This window comes from Botryllus schlosseri, chromosome 6 (genome assembly GCF_051294905.1).
Source record: "Botryllus schlosseri isolate E-star chromosome 6, Bs_hap1, whole genome shotgun sequence".
Taxonomy (NCBI): Eukaryota; Metazoa; Chordata; class Ascidiacea; order Stolidobranchia; family Styelidae; genus Botryllus; species Botryllus schlosseri.
Window position 1 is genome coordinate 30808365 of NC_137241.1, and position 20324 is coordinate 30828688.

Consider the following 20324-nt stretch of genomic DNA (forward strand, 5'->3'; position numbering starts at 1 on the left):
TAACAGCAGGCTGTGTCGTGCTGGAGCTACGTAGCTGAGCTGGCGACTGGCTGTCTTTAGGTTGGTGATTCCTTGATGCGCAGATCACACGTACAATATTCAGACGCGGCACGCACTCGCGCATACGTTTCATTCTTTGCTCTGCTCATGCGCCAGCGCACCGCTAGCGCGCGCCAGCGCCGTGCGCGGGAGGAACGCTGCAGACGCGTTTCATTCGAGAGTCGCGAGTGAATCATTCCGCGCGAGAGAATATACGTCACAGCCGAGAAAAAATGATTTGTGAAATATGGATTAGTTGTTCGGAAACCTTCACCGTGTACGGATCTGGTAGGTCCAGCAATGTGAATATTTTGGTAATAATAGCCAAGGAATATTATGTAAGTAATAATTTATCGAAGAGGTGTAAATATTCCTTCTGAATACCACTGTACCATTAGTTTCCTGATGAGTCCAGCAGTACCGTTGTTTTCGTTTCAAGATATCACGAGGATTCATTATCAGTAATATATCATCTTCGCCATGTTCTGAATTAACAGATGAGCGCCAGTATGAGTTTAGTCAACGACGAAATACTTATTGAGGAAGTGAGATCCAGGAGTATTTTATATGACAAGTCACACCCGTCGTATTATCTGAGAGAAAAGAAGGCAAGAGTTTGGCGAGAAGTGTCGCAAGCCCTTGGATGCCCAGGTACAATGTGTCCTTGTAAATATCTCCGAGCACGAGCTAACATAAAATATTACAGGGCAAGGTTTTACACTCAGATGGAAGAATCTCCGTGACGTCCGGCGCCCTCCATTCACTGCAACATCACAATAATTTGGATCACTCATAAGAAAATTGTGTAGAACGGTACAGGCTTTGACCACTTCATCTACATGCACAGGTAATACAGCCATTGGCCTTCGAAAGCAAGAGAAGCGAGAGGATAATATCCCAAATGCATTCTCAACAACAAGTCTAGCACGTGACAATCTGTAGTTGAAAATACGACGTTCATCGCTGGTCAACACTGAGCGAGGAAATGGCCTCATGATATGCCTATTCAGAGGAAAGGCTTCATCTGCCACAAACACATAAGGAGTTGGACTGCGAAACCCGGGTAGAGGAGAAGCTGATGGCAGATCTAATTGGTTAGAGGCAAGACGTTTACCAAAAACAGAGTTACTGAAACATTTACTATCATTGACCCCGCCATATTGACCAACATCAACAGCAATAAAGCGCTTGTCAGCATCCACAACTGCCATCAAAACAACACTAAAAGTCTTTTTATAGTTGAAAAACAGGGACCCAGACATAGCAGGTTTCTTTATCAAAACATGCTTTCCATCTATACTACCAACACAATTCGGATAATTCCACTTATCTTGAAACTGTTTTGCAATCTGTCTCCACCGGTCTTCTTCCGGCTCTGGCATGTGCTCGGGTGCTAGGGCCCTCCAAATAGCGGCACAGGTTTGCGGGACAATCTTTGCAATTGTCGACCTCCCACATCGATAGGAAAAAGCGATTGTACGATAGGTATCGCCGGTGCAAAGAAACCTATTTGCAGAACAACAGGGTGGACGTCTTGTATAGAGTGCATGGCTCTGTACTGTACTATTGATCAATCTGTTATCTAAGAAGCTTGCTAGAATCAACATTCAATAACTAACCAAAACTTGCTTGACAGCGTCCTACGAAATTAACCATAGATAGTCGTCTATAATTGTCTTGTTTACCTAAGCGTGATAGCTAATCTTTCATTGGGTGGAATAGGCTTTCTCATGACTGTCGTCTGTTTGACTATGAGCGGACCGACCAGTGAAAGAAGATCATCAAAGGTTTCCACACTCATTGAGAAGTAATCTCGAAAGTACTCCCGTCTTTCGAATCTCAGCTCCCTCGCCAATGCATGAAACTCGCCTGAAAAATTTGGTTTCTATGAGCTATAATACTGCCATAAATATACCTTTAGACATACCTAGGATCTCCCTTCTTTGCAGAATTGGGTGCACCCAAGTGCGCCGAGTCCTCCGCCTGTGCTTCTTTTTTATTGCTACCCAGAGCAATAAGAGCATCACATTCCTGTTTGCTACGCCTACCGTACCATCCGGCCGGCCAACATAATTTGTATGGCGAAGCATCTTATCGAATGTCAAAATTGAACGTGAACGTATCGAACGTGCTAGCCGCGAAGATATAGCTTTACAAAAGAACGCGCAGTTTTAATTCCTCGCTCGGCTGCATTCTAAAATGCGAGCCCTGCCGGACACACTCATGCTTCACTGCGACCCCTGCCGGACACATTCACTTCTTCAAATATTTTTCCCACTTCTTGATGACGTAACCTCTCGTTTTAGTGAAAGAGTGTGATTGCCGCGTCTGAATATTGTACGTGTGCGATATAAATATCGTAGGCCCCGCTCGCGCTAATCGAACAGTTATTACTAGGGTCGCAATTCTTGGTGCAGTTTAAATCCGTGGCAAGTTGCATTTATTTTTTCACTAAAGTTGCACTAAAAGACCACATTTTGCTCGGTTGTGTAAAAAAAGGGCAACTTCCCAGATTGACTAAAAAAAAGGTCAATGTTCCGGCTCAGCTTCCGAAATACCCGTAAAAGCGTTACTTCGGTGCTGATTTACGGTGTTTTTATTATGTAAATATGATTGTTTAGCGAAAGAAAGTGGAAAGTCAATATGAGAGCTACGATTAGCGGTGCGTCGTAAGTCAAACAATTTTTACAATTGGGTCTCAACTACAACAGTTACAATGCATTGAATTTCCTATTAGGTTATTTGAATTATTCCACGTTAGAAAAATTAACAATCATTCACGATTTTTCATTCGCACAAGTTGAAAAGCACTGGTCCAGAGCATTGCAATGGTGACAGTAATCGTGGTGCTATGTGCCCGTACAATGTGTAGGGATTGTAGGCCTAATACTACATGTATCCCGGTTCTGACTAACATCTACGTGTCGGGAGGTTTTTCTGGGAAGTTTTCCGAAGGTTAAGAAGCACCGACTAAAAACGCTGCAAAAGACTCGTAAACTGTTCTCAATAAAATCCCTATCACTCGTACATCACAGAGCTTTATTTTACAACTCCCAAAATCGCGTACATCGACATAAAATCAGTTCCCGTCACTTTCAGAGACGCGCCTTCCGTGAGCCTGAAGCGCGTTTGTGACGTCACAGTCGCGCGGCCCGGGCACAGTGCGTGTTGCGACCCTCGGTTGCTTTTTGGCAAGAGGCTTTCCGATCAGAACAACATGGACTGTCTCCTGCCTTTCGCCCCGTTCGGGTACGTTCGAGAGCCGGGATTCCTGCTCAGAGCGCATTGGCTCACAGAGAAGATCGATTCAACTGAAAATAAGGCAGAAATCAGTCGTTAATATCGTATTTTTGAGCCGATAGTGATGAAATCGAGATCCAGCACAGTAAGCACTATAGCACGATATCTGATATGCATAACAACACATAATATCATGAAATAAACGTGTGTTGAAACTCACCATCTGGCAGCGAATGAATGATCGGCCCAAAGGTTTTGAAGAAAGGGTGATGCATCGCGTCGTTTGCAGAGATCCTTTTCGAGGGATCAAACTGAGACAAAGAGTGATATGCTCGTAACAACGTAGCCGTATTCGGCTCCATGACGACCATGAGCCTCTTTCAGGGGTGCCATGAAGAAATTTGAAAAAAAATTACCGCCTCTAACAGACATGTTTGTACATGTACAAACTGCCAGTCTGTTTAGTAAACAGTGTGCTAACCACTGATTTTTTGGGGAGTTCTAGTTGTGAATTTTGAAAAGCGAGTAGTTTGAGATCTAGTTCTAGTTGCTTATTTAAAAAAATGAGTAGTTCTAGTTGTGCAGTACTCCAGTAGTTTGTACAAGTCTGCTCCACGATGACAAAAAAATAAAAGACACTATTACAGCAATAAATAAGCTACTTCTTGCTCTTGACTTTAATCAAAACCAAGCACACCGTATTATAAGCTTCATGAGATTGCCATGCCATTTCTGTTAACTTTCCCATCAACTCATCATTGTGGATGTGGCTTTTCAAGAACGTTACTGCTGAAACCAAAGCAGGGGTGTCCCGATATGCAATATGACTTGCGGCTGGCTCTTTTCAAAACCAGACCAGCAACTATTTTGCTAAAGCAAAATCAAGTTCAACCCCCACATTATCAGAATATATAATAACTGGGGCAAGTTTTTGCAGCTTTTGCAAACTTTTTTTACAGCTTCTGGCAGCTTTCTAAATACTAAGAAGTTATGTAGTATGGTATTTTAGGATGTTTAGAGAATTCTTATATTGCACCTTTTCTCTATTTTGCAACTTTTTCGGTTTTTCATGAAACCTTTTGCAACTTTTTTTTCGATTTTTCATGCAACCAACTTTTTACTGGAATTATTTTGCATCATATGTAAATAGATGGCTTGATTATTGCATTGTTGTTTACATTTGAGGTCCTTTCTGATTTGAAGTTCATTTTTTTCAGGCAAACGATTTTGTTGAAGTCGCCAACACTGAGTTTTGCAACAGTGCCTCGGATACGGATTGATTCAAATACCTCATACCATTCAAGGAACTTGTCCATAAATGCAACTTTCCACGGATTTGACTGCAACAAAAACTTGCCCTAGTAACAGCTAGTTAATTCACTTGCGTGCCGCATTTATATCATTTTATCATTCTGAACTACCGGTTACTGTATAATCCAGTTTTACAATTAAAATAACGTTTCTAAATTTTGCCGTAAAGCTGAAAAAAGGGGGGCATTTGATCTTTACAAATTTGAAAGTTGGCCACGGTGTAAAAGAAGGTTACAAACCCCTGGTCTAAAGACACCCACCTCCAGAAACTTTCCCAGCAGATCGAGACCGGACTGGTCCAGCCGCGGACAAATACTGATCAGCGGTTCTCCTCGATATAGTTTTTTACAGTGTTGCCTGGAACACAGATCAAACATCGCATCACACACGAGCCTATTATAATTAGGATTGGGAAACATGAGTAGCTTTGTCAATCGATTACCAATTGGCATTATGATTCGAGCCAATTCATAGCCGCGTGAATGAAGTGGAAAGTTTAAATATGTACATTTCAAGCAATGACAAAGAACCTGATGTCAGTTCTACATCACATTAAAGATAGTTTTGTGTTTTTTCGACCATACGTATTTCATTGCACTGTGACAATGCTGTGTATAGATCATGACTTCACAGATATGTCATTTCCACTAACGGGATTAGCTCTTGTACTAGGCCTACATGTTACGTAAGCTGCGGTACAACCAATCACGGTTTACAGTAGTATAGTATCGAAACTATAATTCTCATTGTTCATCAACTCTTAGTTACAAGGAGATTATAATCTGAGTACTCTGACAAAATATCTCTCACTACTCGATTCAGATCCGAATACTCAAATCATTGCGCGCAGCCCCAATCAAAAGCAACATCATCTACTCACTTGTATTCAGGCAGATTGGAAACCCCGCGCCACGTTGAGTCTGTCGGGGTGCCCAGTGTTTTAAAAATCAAATGTAGCTGATCCGCGACGGTGGAGCCCGGGAATAGGGGGCGGCCAGCGGCCATCTCGTAGAAAATGCAACCCACACCCCTGTTGATAGCAAAACATATTTATTGGAAGAATAATACAACCAGATAATTTCAGTTGTCTAAGTAGACTTACTGGAGCTCACATTTAAATTCTAATCTAATGTCTGGTTTTCCTGAAAATGCTGCAGTCGAACTGCATTGTGCAAAACGAGCCAAGTTTGGTGCATGTACAGACATTCGTTATTCTCATGCTTCTGAGACTGGGCTCTGATTTGATAGCAACTGAACTTAATTTGGATTGAATTCGATTGGCCCATTGACTCATTCTGATTATAATAAAATTTGGATAAAAACTGTACAGTAGGTGTACAGTGTAGTATAGTATAGTACACTGTAGTACACTGTAGTACATAGTACACTATAGTACAGTATAGTTCCAATTCTAATCTAATTTGAAAAGCTAGAGATTTTCTAGTCGGCCAATTCTACAGCAAAGATGTACTTGTTCGCCTACTTTTTCAGAGTGCGCATGGAGCTTTTGATTTCCGATGAACTGCCAAGAGTGTGCACTGTGCAACCCTAAGACCAAATGTACTATTTCAAACTACTTGAGTACTCGTCAAACCGTCATTTTCTACTTGTACTTGCAGTGGTTTCTACCTGTCTCGGTAATTGTTACTGCTACTTGTAATTAAGCAGAAATAAACATCGATACTTGTACCGAGTAGCAAGGCCGATTACTTTGACCAGCTCTGCTTTTCAGCTCAGAGGCTACTCACCACATATCGATGGACTGGTTGTATTCCGTAGAACCTAGCAGTACATCGGGCGGTCGGTACCAAAGTGTGACCACTTCGTTGGAATAGGTTTTGGTCGGGACAGACTTGGCTCGAGCCAAACCAAAGTCGGCCAGCTTCAATTCGCCTTTGTCGTTGATCAGCAAATTCTGAGGCTTCAGGTCCCTGAAAAAGTTCGATTTTTCAAGGTTTCTAAACGTCATTATTAGAGCTACGACATCGAGCACTCGAATCTAAATTGAGCATCAATTCTAACGATTCGAGCTGAGCAGTGAAAGATGATCTTTCTGAGTTCTGAAATGAGACGGTCCTTGCCATTAAACCAGCGGTTCTCAACCTTTTTAAACATACGCCCCCCTTGGCAATGGTCAAAAAAATTGCGCCCCCCTGCACTTATCGTCATGTCAAAAAGAGCACATCATCTAATAGTATACATATCGTATATCTTATGCCAAGTTTCAATCCGCATTCCAGTTGTTGAGTCTTTTACATTTCTGACAAATTTCCCCCGAACTTGTTTGGAAATAACAAAAAACATTGAACAGGACATCAATTTATTCAAGGTAGGTAGATTGTACTACTTTGACATGTCCAAAAAAAATCGCCCTAATTATAAACATATGAACAAGGATGATAGTCTCGGATCTTAATTGAGAATGAATTGTGTTAATTCGAGCCGAGTAGTAAAAGACGATCCTTTCGAGAACTGAAATGATACGCTCCTTGCCACCGACAGTTAATTTATTGAAGAGAATGATTGATAGCATTTTCCACCTTGAAACCTCGATTGGCCGCATCACATCATACCAAACACGTCATACAAAGTCATACGCACATTACTTGAAATGCCATGTCTGCGAAGTGGCGATCAACCCACACGGCATTGTCAAAAAGTGCAGTGAAATAGGTGTGGTTGTAAAAACACAAAATTATCTTTATGTGATGTAGACTGGCATGATTTTCTTCCAGGTCGCATAAAAGGCATGTATGTAAGCTTTCTGTACCATTCACACTGTTGTGGCATCATAATAATAAGAGATACTCAATTCGAAGCCTAATCCAGGTAGGCCTGCTTGATTCGGAATCTGTCAGATATCGGATTTTGCCCTCATCGTCACATCCAACACGCAATGACAAACCTGTGAAGCACTCTTCTCTGGTGGCAGTATGCGAGGCCTCGTAAAAGTTGAAATAAAAATAACCGAACATTGTTCAAACACATAATATTTCCACAGTCGTCCATGTACTGTTTCAGGTCACGGTCCTGCAAAAGATCACAATCAGCTCAATACTTGGAAAACTAGATGTGTCTCGTCTTATTATAAGGAAATGTCGGTAATCTAATTGATGAATTGTTTCTAGCCTCTCATTTTAATTCTAATCTCATTTCTGGATTTCCTGAAAATGCTACAAGAGAATTGTATCGTGCAGAATGAGCCAAGCCCGGTGTATAGCAGATATTTGCCATTATCATGCTGAGGAGGACAAACTCTGACTTGGTACGAGGTGACTTGATTTTGTTGGATTTCCTTCGAATTAGGATTGGAGTTCAATTGCCAAGTTTTTGCAAATTCAATCGTTCTAATTCTAATCTAATTTGGAAAAACCTGCAAAACTATGATTCTAATTCCAGTCTACTTTGAATAAAAATGTCAAGCTATCATTCAGAGTCTAATTATAGTCTAATTTGGAAAAATGTAACTATTATTGTAATTCTAATATAATTTGGAAAAAAGATGTTGGTATCACTCTAATTCTAGTTTAATTTAGAAAAAACCTGTCGCTATCATTCAAATTCTAGTTCAATCTGGAAAAGTGTAACTATTATTGTAATTCCAATATAATTTGGAAAAAAACGATGTTAGTCACTCTAATTCTAGTTTAATTTAGAAAAAACCTGTAGCTATCATTCAAATTCTAGTCCAATTTGGAAGAGTGTAACTGTCATTGTATTGTAATTCTAATCTAATTTGGAAAAGAACGGTGTAGCTATCATTCTAATTCTAATCTAATTTGGAAAAGAATGGTGTAGCTTTTATTCTAATTCTAATCTTATTTGGAAAAGAATGGTGTAGCTATTATTCTAATTCTAATCTTAATTTGGAAAAGAACGGTGAAGCTTTTATTCTAATTCTAATCTAATTTGGAAAAGAATGGTGTAGCTATTATTCTAATTCTAATCTTAATTTAGAAAAAACCTGTAGCTATCATTCAAATTCTAGTCCAAGTTGGAAGAGTGCAACTGTCATTGTATTGTAATTCTAATCTAATTTGGAAAAGAACGGTGTAGCTATCATTCAAATTCTAGTCCAATTTGCAAGAGTGCAACTGTCATTGTATTGTAATTCTAATCTAATTTGGAAAAGAACAGTGTAGCTATCATTCTAATTCTAATCTAATTTGGAAAAGAATGGTGAAGCTATTATTCTAATTCTAATCTAATTTGGAAAAGAACGGTGTAACTACCATTCTAACTATAATGTTACAAACACTCAAAACCAGAAACTCGTACCAAATACTCAAAAACAAGAGTGAGAGATTTCTTTGTGTGAACGATGTCATGAAGCGTCACTATATTAGCCTGCTTCAAATCCTTCAGGAGAGACACTGAAAAATTTCAAACACAGTTAGACTACGACAAAGTGTTCCCCAATGAATCCGTGCTCACCTTCTCGTATGGCCGTACACGGGGCACCCTCTTCGTGTTCCAGCCGAATTTCTTTCAAAGCGACCAGGTTGTCGGTCAACTTACTTCGGCCTTTAAAGACTGTGGCGTACGTTCCCTGATAAAGCAAAAAATGAAGGGGATTTTAATGGAAAGCGGCATACCGTGACTGCATTATCGTATAGCCGTAGAAATTTTGCATATACGACCAGATAGTGCAGGGGCGGGCAACATACGGCCTGCCGAGAGTTTCCGGTCATACATGATAATGTGGCCCGCAGCCAGAGAAAGATGGCCACCATGAAACTAGTTTTTCTGTTCGGGTCTACATGCATTTGCGAGCAAACATTTTCGACCATGAAAATGAACAGACAAAACTGCGTTCCGATCTAAATAATGCTCATATGCACTCCTAAATGAGGATTCTTCGTCCGACATGCAACTAGAGTTCAAAGAACTTGTCAACAACAGATCTCGTTGACTTCAACCGGTCTTGCAGTGCAGATTATGTTCATTAAATACTGTTTCTGGCCTCTATGCTTTCAACTTAGAGAATGTACATTAAATATGATTTGCTCCTTGTATAGGTGGATAAATACACGATCAATTAGTAGATTCAGGAATCCGGCCCCCAAGTACTTCATTTCCCTACATGCGGCCTGCCGACTGGAGAAGTTGCCCACCCCTGAGATAGTTCTGCACTACATTAAATATTACCATACCTATTTCATTTTAGTTTGTGACGATGCTGTGAGTCGAACTCGTCTTCAAAGACATATCATTTCCACTAACATGCCTAGCTTACATGTTTTGGATGCTGTAATGCGTTTCATCGATGTTTCACGGATTCCAAGGTAGGAAAATAGTATCAATGCTATATAAATCCCGTTGACAATATAATATACCGTAACTTTCTCAGTGGCAAGGAACGAATAATGGCAGTACTAAAAAAAACATCTCTCGCACCTCGACTCGAATCATTGGGAGTAATTTTCGATTCGAGTACCGGTACACTAATAATGATCCAATGCACCCACCTCTCCGAGTTTGTCTAATTTTGTGTAGGATTCCAGCTTCCCGAAACCGATTTCAGACTGAAAACGCAACAAACAAGTTATATTGATGGAAAAATACAAAGCGGGCAATCGGTTCTCACCAGGGAGGCTCTACGAAGTTTCCGGGTCATCGGCTGATTGCTGAACGCCGGCGAGTTCATCGACATGCGTCGGAGGTAGTCGGTCGGCAGTTGCACGTTCGCAGGTAACGACAGACGTTTCGTGATGTCCTGCTGTGAAGAAAGAACATTTTTGATCCAGATCACTGGAATATCAAAGTAGTTGTCAGAGATGTGTGGTAGAGCTTTTCAGAACAAACTTTTCTTCAAATTTTACGGACTAGGTTAGGCCTACTTAATAAAATGGTTAGGTTGGCTAAAAAAATGCTGCTCATCAAATTTGGCTCAACTCCAAGAAAGTTTGGGATTGATTAAATAAATATAAAATTTTCGAATGTTACTGGCTGAAATTGGTAGATTGCCTAAAATATTTTGGATTTGAAAAACATAGAATAAAGGTGGGAAAATTCTATCATTGTTTGTTACATATTCAAATCTAAAATTTTCTACTACGATACCTTTGCTTCTACAGATTGGAATTCAGTCAAATTTGTAATACATAATTTTCTAGACAAGCAGCCTCCTTGGTTACTGATTGTCTCTGCAAAAGAATGAAAGAAATGCCTGCTGACTGCCGGTGTGACAATTCAGCCACAGTCCTGATTCAAATCTGAAATTGCACGATTTACGGAAGACAAGGCTCTCTGAAAACGTACGTATCCAGGCGGTCTGAAGTCAGGCGGGTAATCCTCCTCCCCCGAACTGTCGGACTCCTCGTTCACTCTCCCTACGGAATCGTGCCGTTCATTCTCAAGAATGGTGTCGGCCACCCTCGGTTTGATGAAAAGTTGCACCAAAGAATGACGCTTTTTATACAACCTACTCATTTTCAATTATATCAAAACACTGAAAAGTAAATCCCAATTTTCAAAATTAACACACTCTCGGAGGTAGACTACAGAACTTCATTAGCCTATACAATTGAAAAATGTCATCACGGTGGAATCAATATGTCAATAATGTCTATTTAAAAAAAAATTTCGAGATCCGCTTTTCAAATAGGTAGAAAATCGTGTTCTTGTAAAATTTTCAAATTTTTGGGCCATATCTTGGCCATGTTTATGTATGTCACATTGTTTCTGAGTTGACCAAGGTCCAGACATGGCTGAAAGAAATTGAAAACTCTACATAAAGTTAAACTTCTAGACATGTGTAAAATGTTGAAAGTTACTTCCATATTGATACTGAAATAAAAAATGAAATATTTTTTGGCTGACACTCATCAGGGGTATTCGTTAGTAACTAGCATTTTGTGATACGATTGTTGATATACAAGGTTTTATCCATTTCTCTACTAGTTGCTGACGATTACCCCTGACGAGTGTCAGCATTTCTGGTTCATTTCGATGTCAATATATTATACCATTGAATATTTCAAATAATCTGATCGACTGCCATTAAATGTAGGCTACATTAAACATTGAAAATTTGGTTGTATTATCTTTTGACCTAAATCCGAAGAGTTTTGCTCTAAATAGGCTATTTAAAAATTTGCCATTTTTTGACAGTGAAAAACTCTTTTGACTTCTGAAGAACTCACATAGTTAGTTACCGGTTTATGATTCACAGTAAGTTGACATTGTAGCATCTACACAGCAAAAAGTAGACCAAAAGGTGTCAAATGTAAAATGAGAAGTTTGCAGACACAAGACTAACACACAAAGACTATTCAGCTTGCAAAATTTTCCGACTTTATACACAATTTCGACAATTTTTTGACCTAGCTCTACAATTTGACAAAATCTTGACTTTTTTTGACATCGCCCTAGTTACAACAAAGAATAAATGGCAGTTTGAGACGCAGAAAACCAAAACCGGCAATCTGATTAAAAAGGCTTCAGAGCGCAAAATAATCTGCGAATGCCCCGAGGCACGCAGCCTGGATTCTGTCCTAGAGGATACCGGTAATTTAGATGAGCGAGTTCGTGCATTCTTAAAACTATTTATGTAAACCGCACGGGAGAAATGCTACATGCTACATGCTACATGAAGACCGACATGGTGACAATACAAGAAAATATCCACAAACATTCGCGCTACACGCATTGTCATTAATTGCAGTTCTTGCATCAAGTCTCGACTATAAGTTCTGCAAATCTGATCTATAAGGCAGAGTAGGACAAGAAAAGTTTCAGCTTGGATTAGAATTAGAATGATATTAACAGATTTTTTCAAAATTAGATTACAGTGACTGAATTCGAGAAAACTTGGAAATTAGATTGAAACCTTTATTAGAAAGAAATACAACAAAAAAATTTGCTGAAACTTGAAAATTGAATTAAAATCCTAATGAGAAAGAAATACAACAAAAATCAAGTGCAGTTCGTATCAAATCAGAGCTGATTTTCATGAAGCATAACCCTGGCAAATGTATGTAGAGTAACCTTGACTCATTTCGCACCATACAGTTCTCTCCTGTAGCATCTTCGGAACACCAGAAATCAGATTAGAAGATGAGAGCATAGAAACGAAACGTGTCCCAAATTAGATTGGGATTAGATTAACAGCATTTCACTCTACTTAGTATAATGGTGTAAGTGGAATTATCTAGTCGAAGTCTGCTAGACATAAAATGTAGCCTACTAAAAATACAGCTTCTGCCAGCAAACCTATCTCAGCCTGCGGTTGCCTCATAATACACCATTGTAAGGTCAGCAAGAATTCAATCAGACCATGTAAAGCCTAACAAAAGACGTTTTGATAGCACAATACATGACTGGTTCAGCTGAGGCTTGTTATCGAAGCGCAGGGACTGACCAAATCAATAACTACCAGGCTCGTTCACAAAAATCGATAGCAATCCAACCTAAATTTCATTACCGTAAACGCTATCACAAATATATCTGAGCACAAGCACACGTACGGCCTACGCCGAACTAGTAATTCAGGAATTTGCTGACAACATATCATCATTTCATAAACAGAAGCGATTGACCAGCGGAATCCAACAAAGCTGCTTCATCACAAAACGAGACAGACTTTTGACATGCCTGAATTATTTCCAGTCATGCAAAAAATATTGGATAACTATCGACACTTTCAAAAGATCTGTCATTAATTCGAGAACGTAGTCGGAAATTCGCGATGGATCGAAAACTTGGAAATATTCCCGGAACTTGCATGATCGGTTAGTTCATTAATGACTTCAGATACGAAACAAGGACCGGTGTCGCCATCCATTTTCATTTTCTCAAGACGCGGAGGATATTTGTGGTATTAATAGAAATAATCGCAGACAGATGAACCTGTTAATTGGGCAATTTCCAATCATCATGTCCAATTGATCTACGAAGCAGAACAGGACAACTAGAAAATATCCCACTTTTCCGAATTAGATTAGTAGAATTATAGCCGCAGTTTTTATGCAAATGTCTGCACACTAAGTTTGGTTTGTTTCGCACGACACAGCTCTCAAGCAGCATTTTCAGGAATACAAGAAATTAGAGAGCAGAGCAGAGAAACATTTCACAAATTTGATTAGAATGAGATTGCCAGCATCTCGCTGTAATAAATCCAAGTCTGCTACAAATGCACAGATCAACAGCTCTAGAAGTTAGTTACTAGACAAGACACAATCACGATGTCACCGGCCCTCGAATACCGACCAACCTGTTCTCAAGCTGTTTCTGCTCAACCAGATCGACTATCAGCTGAAGCAAATGCAAAATCCCGGCAACGGGCCACTAATACTAGTAATTGGAGATAGGTTGAAAGATAAATCATTCACACCCTCACATCGGAAAGAGCTACTGATTTACAACGACCTGGAATCTCTAGCGAAATGTCGGTATCTAATCAAACTTGTGAAATGTTTCTATGCTCCCAATCTATTTCAAATTCAATTTCAGCTTTCCTGAAAATGCGGAAAGAAAACTAAATACTGCGAAGCTAGCCAAGCTTGATGTACAAACATTCGCCATAGTCATGATTATGAGGATGGAGTCAGATTTGATATGAAGCGGACTTGCCTATGGAAGCCATCTGACAACTAAACAACCCTTGAGATCATGATGCACGGTAATAAAAATTTGACAAAACTCTCAGTGACTTTTACCACTTCATCTGCATGGAATAAATAAATTTGCGAAATTGCAACACGATTCTAGAGTCAAACTTCATTTCTTGCTCATAATTATGCCAGTAATGAAATGGTTGATGAACAAAAGGCCCATACACTATACATAATGTAATTCAATTCAAATCTTGACCGAGTATTGAAAATGGAATGTACCGTAGGTTACGTTGTCAGGGAGCCAGTAGTTGCCCGGTATTTATCTCCTAACAATACAAATAATAAATTACAATGTAAGTTTTCCAAATTATTCGTGACTTGTGTATTTTATTCATAATCATAATGATGAAATAAAAAAGTTCCCGAACAATGAAAAACTTTTCAGCTTCACAACAACAATATCTTCTATGACACGCCCCATAAATACGCTCTAAATAGGCCTGATCTCTGGAATAACACCTTCCAGATGTTCTGCTACAACGCAAATAGTTGTCAGTTTACAAAAATCAATCTCTTCCAGCAAAAAAATAGCGATAGAAGAAAGCCTTGTTCTGCATGAACGCTTGCTATTAATTGTACTGACGCAAGCAATGCCTCGGCTACAGTATATGATTATCATTCTCAAGCCCATATAAACAAGCTTGCAGTAATGCCCGAGGGGTTTACAGTTATAGGCCTAAACCAGCAGACAATCCTCCTTAATTTTCCATTCAATTAGCGATCAGTAGAGCGATTATTTTTGGACATCTCAAAAAAGTCAAAATTTTAAAGTTAACGTAGACGGTTTGCATCATTTTCATTATATCACAATCTTGTGGTCGAGTTGAATAGTTACAATTACAATAAATGATTGACCGACTATGACTGTCGCAAAGTATCTCTAGCTGTGTGCTGCAATAAATTTTGAAATTGCACACAATATTGCGTAAGATATTTACTCGAGTACTTCATAAGTGCAAATTTTGTCAAAAACAGATTTCAATGTAAAAACATTGAATGAGCATCATTTTTTGTTTTTAGGTCAAAAATAATAGCACTGGTGATCAACCGATCAGTTATCAAGAAATTTAGGATAGAAGATTTAATAATCCGCATCTCCACAACAATAGTCTGCAGTAGCATTGTTAACGCATAACACACACTGACTAACTTTGATACCAAAATGTGCCTAATTTTTGACGGTATTTATTGATGACATTGTTTCAGATTAAGATTACTCAGCAGCGCCACCTGAAGGCCCTTCAACACTAATAACAAGTTCTTTGCAGAGGTGATCAAAGTAGTTGGTCTTCCTACTCAATTACAAGCAGATACATCCTACCTACTTGATGTGGAAGCAGAAAAATAGGCCTGAAAAGCACTCAACCAAGGAGTTTCAAAAAGTAGATTTGATCGCATACTTTTAGTAGTTTATCATAGAGGGGGCTACTTTCTGCATTGCAAGATGCATCTTCACGACCAACTCAAAATTACCAACGCCACTACACGCAGGTGGAATCTTCAAAAACATATTCAGTTAGGCCCTCCCACTTACGATGGATAGAGCGAAAAATTTCATGTAGTTCCTTTGACAATTTCAGTCATAAAAGCGATGTAAACTAACTTGAAACTACGTCAAGTTTCAATATATTTATGTACTGGGTACCGGTAGCCTATATTATTAACATAGGCGCCGAACGCTAATTTTCCTTGGGTATGCGAGTTCGATGACGTCACAAAGGCATGACGTCCTCATCTGACGGAATTGATAATTAGGGTTAATATAGCCTCAATTCATGAGGGTTAAGCGCATTCATAAATGCCAATATCTTCGTGTTAACAAACTTGCACGTATAAGCTTGTCAACGAGTCCGGAAGTGCTGTCAATTAGCGAGTCCCTGATCGCTAGCGAACAATTAAATACGCCGCTTCGTGCTTATCAACGCGTATTACGTAACCTCGGCGACGATTTGCGCAAGGCAAAATGTCCGAGTTGTTATGGAATCTGTTCTATAATGGCACCGATTTCAGTTTGTTCAAACCTTTCTCGTCTTTTACGACTCTAGCCTTGACAGTTGACACACATCTTCGGATGTTTAGGTATTAGCGGAATTCAATTACGAATGCACGGCGCACTCACAATCGCACATGTCTGCAGACATTCGATGTAATTCAGTTCAGCGATGTCGCTCTTTAATTACAATTGCTAACCAGCAAACACCTAACGGCATTGTCACCAAGCCACCGAGAGATGGGAGCCAACGCATACTCGCCTGCTCGGCTCTAGACGAGATAGTTGGCCAGCGATGATATCTTTCGTACCAGGCCTGTTGCAGATGCGATTGTGTAGGCAAGCGATAATATCGTGTGCGCCAATGCAGATGCGATAGTGCAGGCAACGATGGTACAGTTCGCACCGGGCCTACTGCTGAAGTGATTGTTCATAATGCTCAAGCGAGTGAAACTAGGAGACGCGATAAATCAGGCAAGCGTCCCAAGTGATGATTGCCGAGCGCACGGCAATCAATGACATAATTTCGAGATCATCTCAGCGGGAGATCACGTCGCGTTACATTGTGCACAGACAAATTTCGCTAATTGGCAACGCCCTTGTCGCTAATTGGCCGCGCGCAACGGGTTACCTCGCTCACGTAAGCGGCAGCAGGTAATGTCGTAAACGGAAATACATCGCGATTCGTTCTAAATAACACAATCGGGGCTTATGCCGATTCGTGCCAAACCGAATTCTAGGTATGCCGCATACCTAAAAAAATGTCTAGGTATGCCTGGCATACCTTGCATACCCAGGTTCGGCGCCTATGATTATTAAATAAATATATATTAAAGTTCTGCACTAAAAAAGTATCATTCTACTTTTCAAAACCGAACAAAAAATGGCTTAGTTCCTGATCCCTTTGGTGGTCCGTTGCATGCCCAGCTCAAACCTATACTGGTATGCAAGAGTCCAAGTTGAAATTACCTGACTGAACCTCCGTTGATAGATGGGTTGTCGAAGGCGTACTTTGACCGGACTTTGCACTTCGTCAGAGGAGGGGTCCGAGGCGCGGTCACTCTCTCCATCAGAGCGAATGTTTTCGTGGACAATTCCTGACGAAAAACAAGTGGCGGCCACTATTAGGGCTGGTCAAAATCGAGTCATCGAAAGATTTGATTCTGAATCGAGTATTAGGCTTCCAGTGGAGTATTCGGGTCACTAGTCACTATTGATTGACAACTATCCGGCATAGATCAGTGTCATTCATTTTTTTAATCACCCAAGATTGTAGCATTTTGATATGATTGGCTTATACATTCACACCCCAATGGAAATCAGCGTCACAGTTGGTTGTGGAGAAGAGATTCGGAAATGCCAAGTCAAGTTAGTTTGCAAGCAAGACAACAGATGGAATACAAAAGTAGATCATTTCTTGGTTAAAGAATCCAGCACCGACGAGCGATTTTCAAAATCGCCGAGTTTCTTACCGCTAACATCATAAGATTTCAAATAAGGCCTGCACACGAATTGGTTTTGATGAGCGGCGATATTTGGGTTTTGTTTCCAGGACGGATGATTTTTCTGCCCAGAAAAAATGGAAGCATGTACCGATGTTCACAATTAGGCTAGTAGCGGCATAAATTTAAGTGTAAGCGAAGAAAATGCACTGAAGTCCCGCAACCCAAGCAATTTCTTAGCATGTCATTTCGTGGAAAATACCAGGCTATTAAATATCAATACTTAAAAACTGCTCTTGCCAACTGCTACTTTCTTGCACAAAGTACAGCGTTATATTCTCATGACATTGCAAACATGTTTTTTTGAACTGATAAAATGAATGCAGCATGGATAGACACAAAACGCGTCGATGAATGTAATCATTCTCTGTAATGAGAAGCACTGAACAAGAAAATCAATTGGTTTAATTATAGATATAAAAAATATAATAATAACAACATAATTTTATTCCAGGTCTTGATTGTTAATAAGCTTTAATTTATTATATTTAATAGCGACAGAAAATGGCAAATCACAGAAATCCAAAATTTAGTCTTAGCTTGTAGTATCAAATACAATCAAACGGTCTTTCCAAAGTTCTATATAGTGAAATATATCGATTTGAGGTTTGAGAATTTCATTATCATATAGCTGCCAGACTCATATTCAAGTAATTAGACAGAAATGCCGGTAATCTAATTCTAATCTAATTTAAGAAATGTTTCTATGCTCTCACTTAAATTCTCATCAAATTTCCGGTTTTCCTGAAAATGCTACAGGAGAAGTGTATCGTGTGAAACGAGTCGGACATTTGCCATTATCATGCATACCGGTATAAGAATGAACTGGGTCCATCTACTTTGTGAATGTCGGCAATGTCGGCGCAATGTCGGCGCAATGTAGGTGCAATATACGAACTTATACCGTGAAATATACTTATATTCAAATAATTATAACTGATATTATACTTGACAGATAGCAAGTCGATGATATTGCCGCAATGTCAATAATACCAGCGCAATGTCGACAATGCCGGCGCAATGTCGATAATGTAAGCGCAATGTCGCCGCAATGTAGATACAAAATACGAACTTATAACTTACAATAGACATATTTAAAAAACTTTTTAGTAGATATGGCTCATGTTTAATTGGGTGAGTATGCTCTGCTTGATATTTTACTTGACCGATAACAATGTCGATGTTGCCGCAATGTCGATAATACCAACGCAATGTCGACAATGCCTGCGCAATGTTGATAATTCGGCGCAATATCAGCAATGTCGCCGCAATGTAGGTACAATATACGAACTTATACCTTACAATATACATATCTATGGTATTGGGTGTATATTGTAAGTTATAAGTTCGTATTTTGTATCTACATTGCGCTTACATTATCGACATTGCGCCGGCATTGTCGACATTGCGCTGTTGCGCTGGTATTATCGACATTGCGGCAACATCATCGACATTGCTATCTGTCAAGTATAATATCAGTTATAATTATTTGAATATAAGTATATTTCACGGTATAAGTTCGTATATTGCACCTACATTGCGCCAACATTGCCGACATTGCGCCGACATTGCACCGACATTGCCGACATTCACGAAGTAGATGGACCCGAATGAACTCTGATTTGATATAAACAGAACTGGACTCAATAAACTGTAACCATATTAATAATTCAAATCTAATTTGGAAAAACTAAGCATTTTCCAGGTGTCCAACTCGGATGGTGCGATGCTAATATCAATGAAAAACTATATATATTATACTACCAAAAATTGGGCAAGAACACACTACTCGAGAGCACAATTTCAGTTGTGTAGGCCTACTAAATTAATTGCAGATATGATGATTACCCCTGACGAGTGTCAGCCAAAAATATTCAGGTGCAATACGAATATATGATTCAATTGTATATTGAGGTTCTGTACCTCTGAGAAGCTCTTCAAATTGAGTAACGAGTGAAAAAGTTTGACCAAACCTCCGTGTCCAGCAGCTGAGTTTTCATCGATTGTCATTTGTTCTGTGAGCTCTGAAATTGACTCATCGGCAAAACTCCGACTGTGCCGCAATGAGAGTGAGAAACGTCGCTTCAGTTTCTTCATGGCCATGGAAATTATATCTCCCGTGCCTGAATCCTTTCAGGATATTTACCACCACCAAGCTTAAATCGGCATCAAGTTTCTTTTCTAGAAGTTACACTAGACCAAACATTCACATACATACATATCTATAACTGAATTCAAGTCATTAGCTTGATACCGTGATAATCGGGGAATAGGACTGGACAAAATCGAGTGTCTGAGTCACTGAGCGATTCAATCATAAATCGAGTATTATGCTTTGAGTCGAGCATCACTCATTATGACAGACAGACAGACAGACAGACAGACATTTTATTGCTTCGTCAAACAAAAAAAGTTGACTGGAGGTGACGATATGGCCTATAAAGGCCTTGTTACTCGTCACCTCCATGGCAGTGAAATAATCAAGTGCACTCATCCCAATAAATATAACAGTGGACAGTCTGCAACATGAAAGAGAATAATAATCACAAATAGAAGACAATAATACACACAAATATATAACAAAGACAGTAGCCATGGCAACATACTAGGTAAAGCAATATGAAG

General features: G+C 39.5%; 3 protein-coding genes across 6 annotated transcripts in view; 1 reads left to right on the plus strand and 2 right to left on the minus strand.

Moving 5' to 3' along the window:
- Positions 1-5665, minus strand: part of LOC145440675 (uncharacterized) — a 74526-nt gene extending 68861 nt beyond the window's left edge. For all 3 annotated transcript variants that reach the window (XM_080318401.1, XM_080318400.1, XM_080318399.1), the window contains exon 1: positions 5653-5665. The gene's annotated coding sequence lies outside the window, so the exon portion shown is untranslated. The remainder of the gene's footprint in view (positions 1-5652) is intronic.
- Positions 1-20324, plus strand: part of LOC145440664 (uncharacterized) — a 198402-nt gene that overhangs the window by 50725 nt on the left and 127353 nt on the right. The window lies entirely within an intron of this gene.
- Positions 3065-11041, minus strand: LOC145440673 (cyclin-dependent kinase 17-like). 2 transcript variants are annotated; one of them, XM_080318395.1, is made up of 11 exons: positions 10852-11041; positions 10178-10306; positions 10059-10115; positions 9025-9139; positions 8869-8963; positions 7496-7620; positions 6339-6521; positions 5471-5620; positions 4851-4947; positions 3500-3590; positions 3065-3350 (listed from the first exon to the last, which is right to left on the minus strand). In XM_080318395.1, the coding sequence occupies exons 1-11, from the start codon at positions 11020-11022 to the stop codon at positions 3247-3249; spliced, it is 1317 nt and encodes a 438-aa protein (XP_080174521.1). In that variant the 5' UTR covers positions 11023-11041; the 3' UTR covers positions 3065-3246. The 2 variants fall into 2 exon arrangements, with proteins under 2 accessions (XP_080174521.1, XP_080174520.1); XM_080318394.1 differs by having other exon boundaries at positions 10178-10309.

Bases quoted from the DNA above. Each gene is read 5' to 3' on its own strand.
- LOC145440673 (XM_080318394.1), bottom strand. From the start codon at position 11,022: ATGAGTAGGTTGTATAAAAAGCGTCATTCTTTGGTGCAACTTTTCATC. The intron at 7,621-8,868 runs GTACGAGTTTCT...GATCTTTTGCAG, and splicing joins CTCTTGTTTTTGAGTATTTG to GACCGTGACCTGAAACAGTA. The intron at 3,351-3,499 runs GTGAGTTTCAAC...CCTTATTTTCAG, and splicing joins CATTCATTCGCTGCCAGATG to TTGAATCGATCTTCTCTGTG.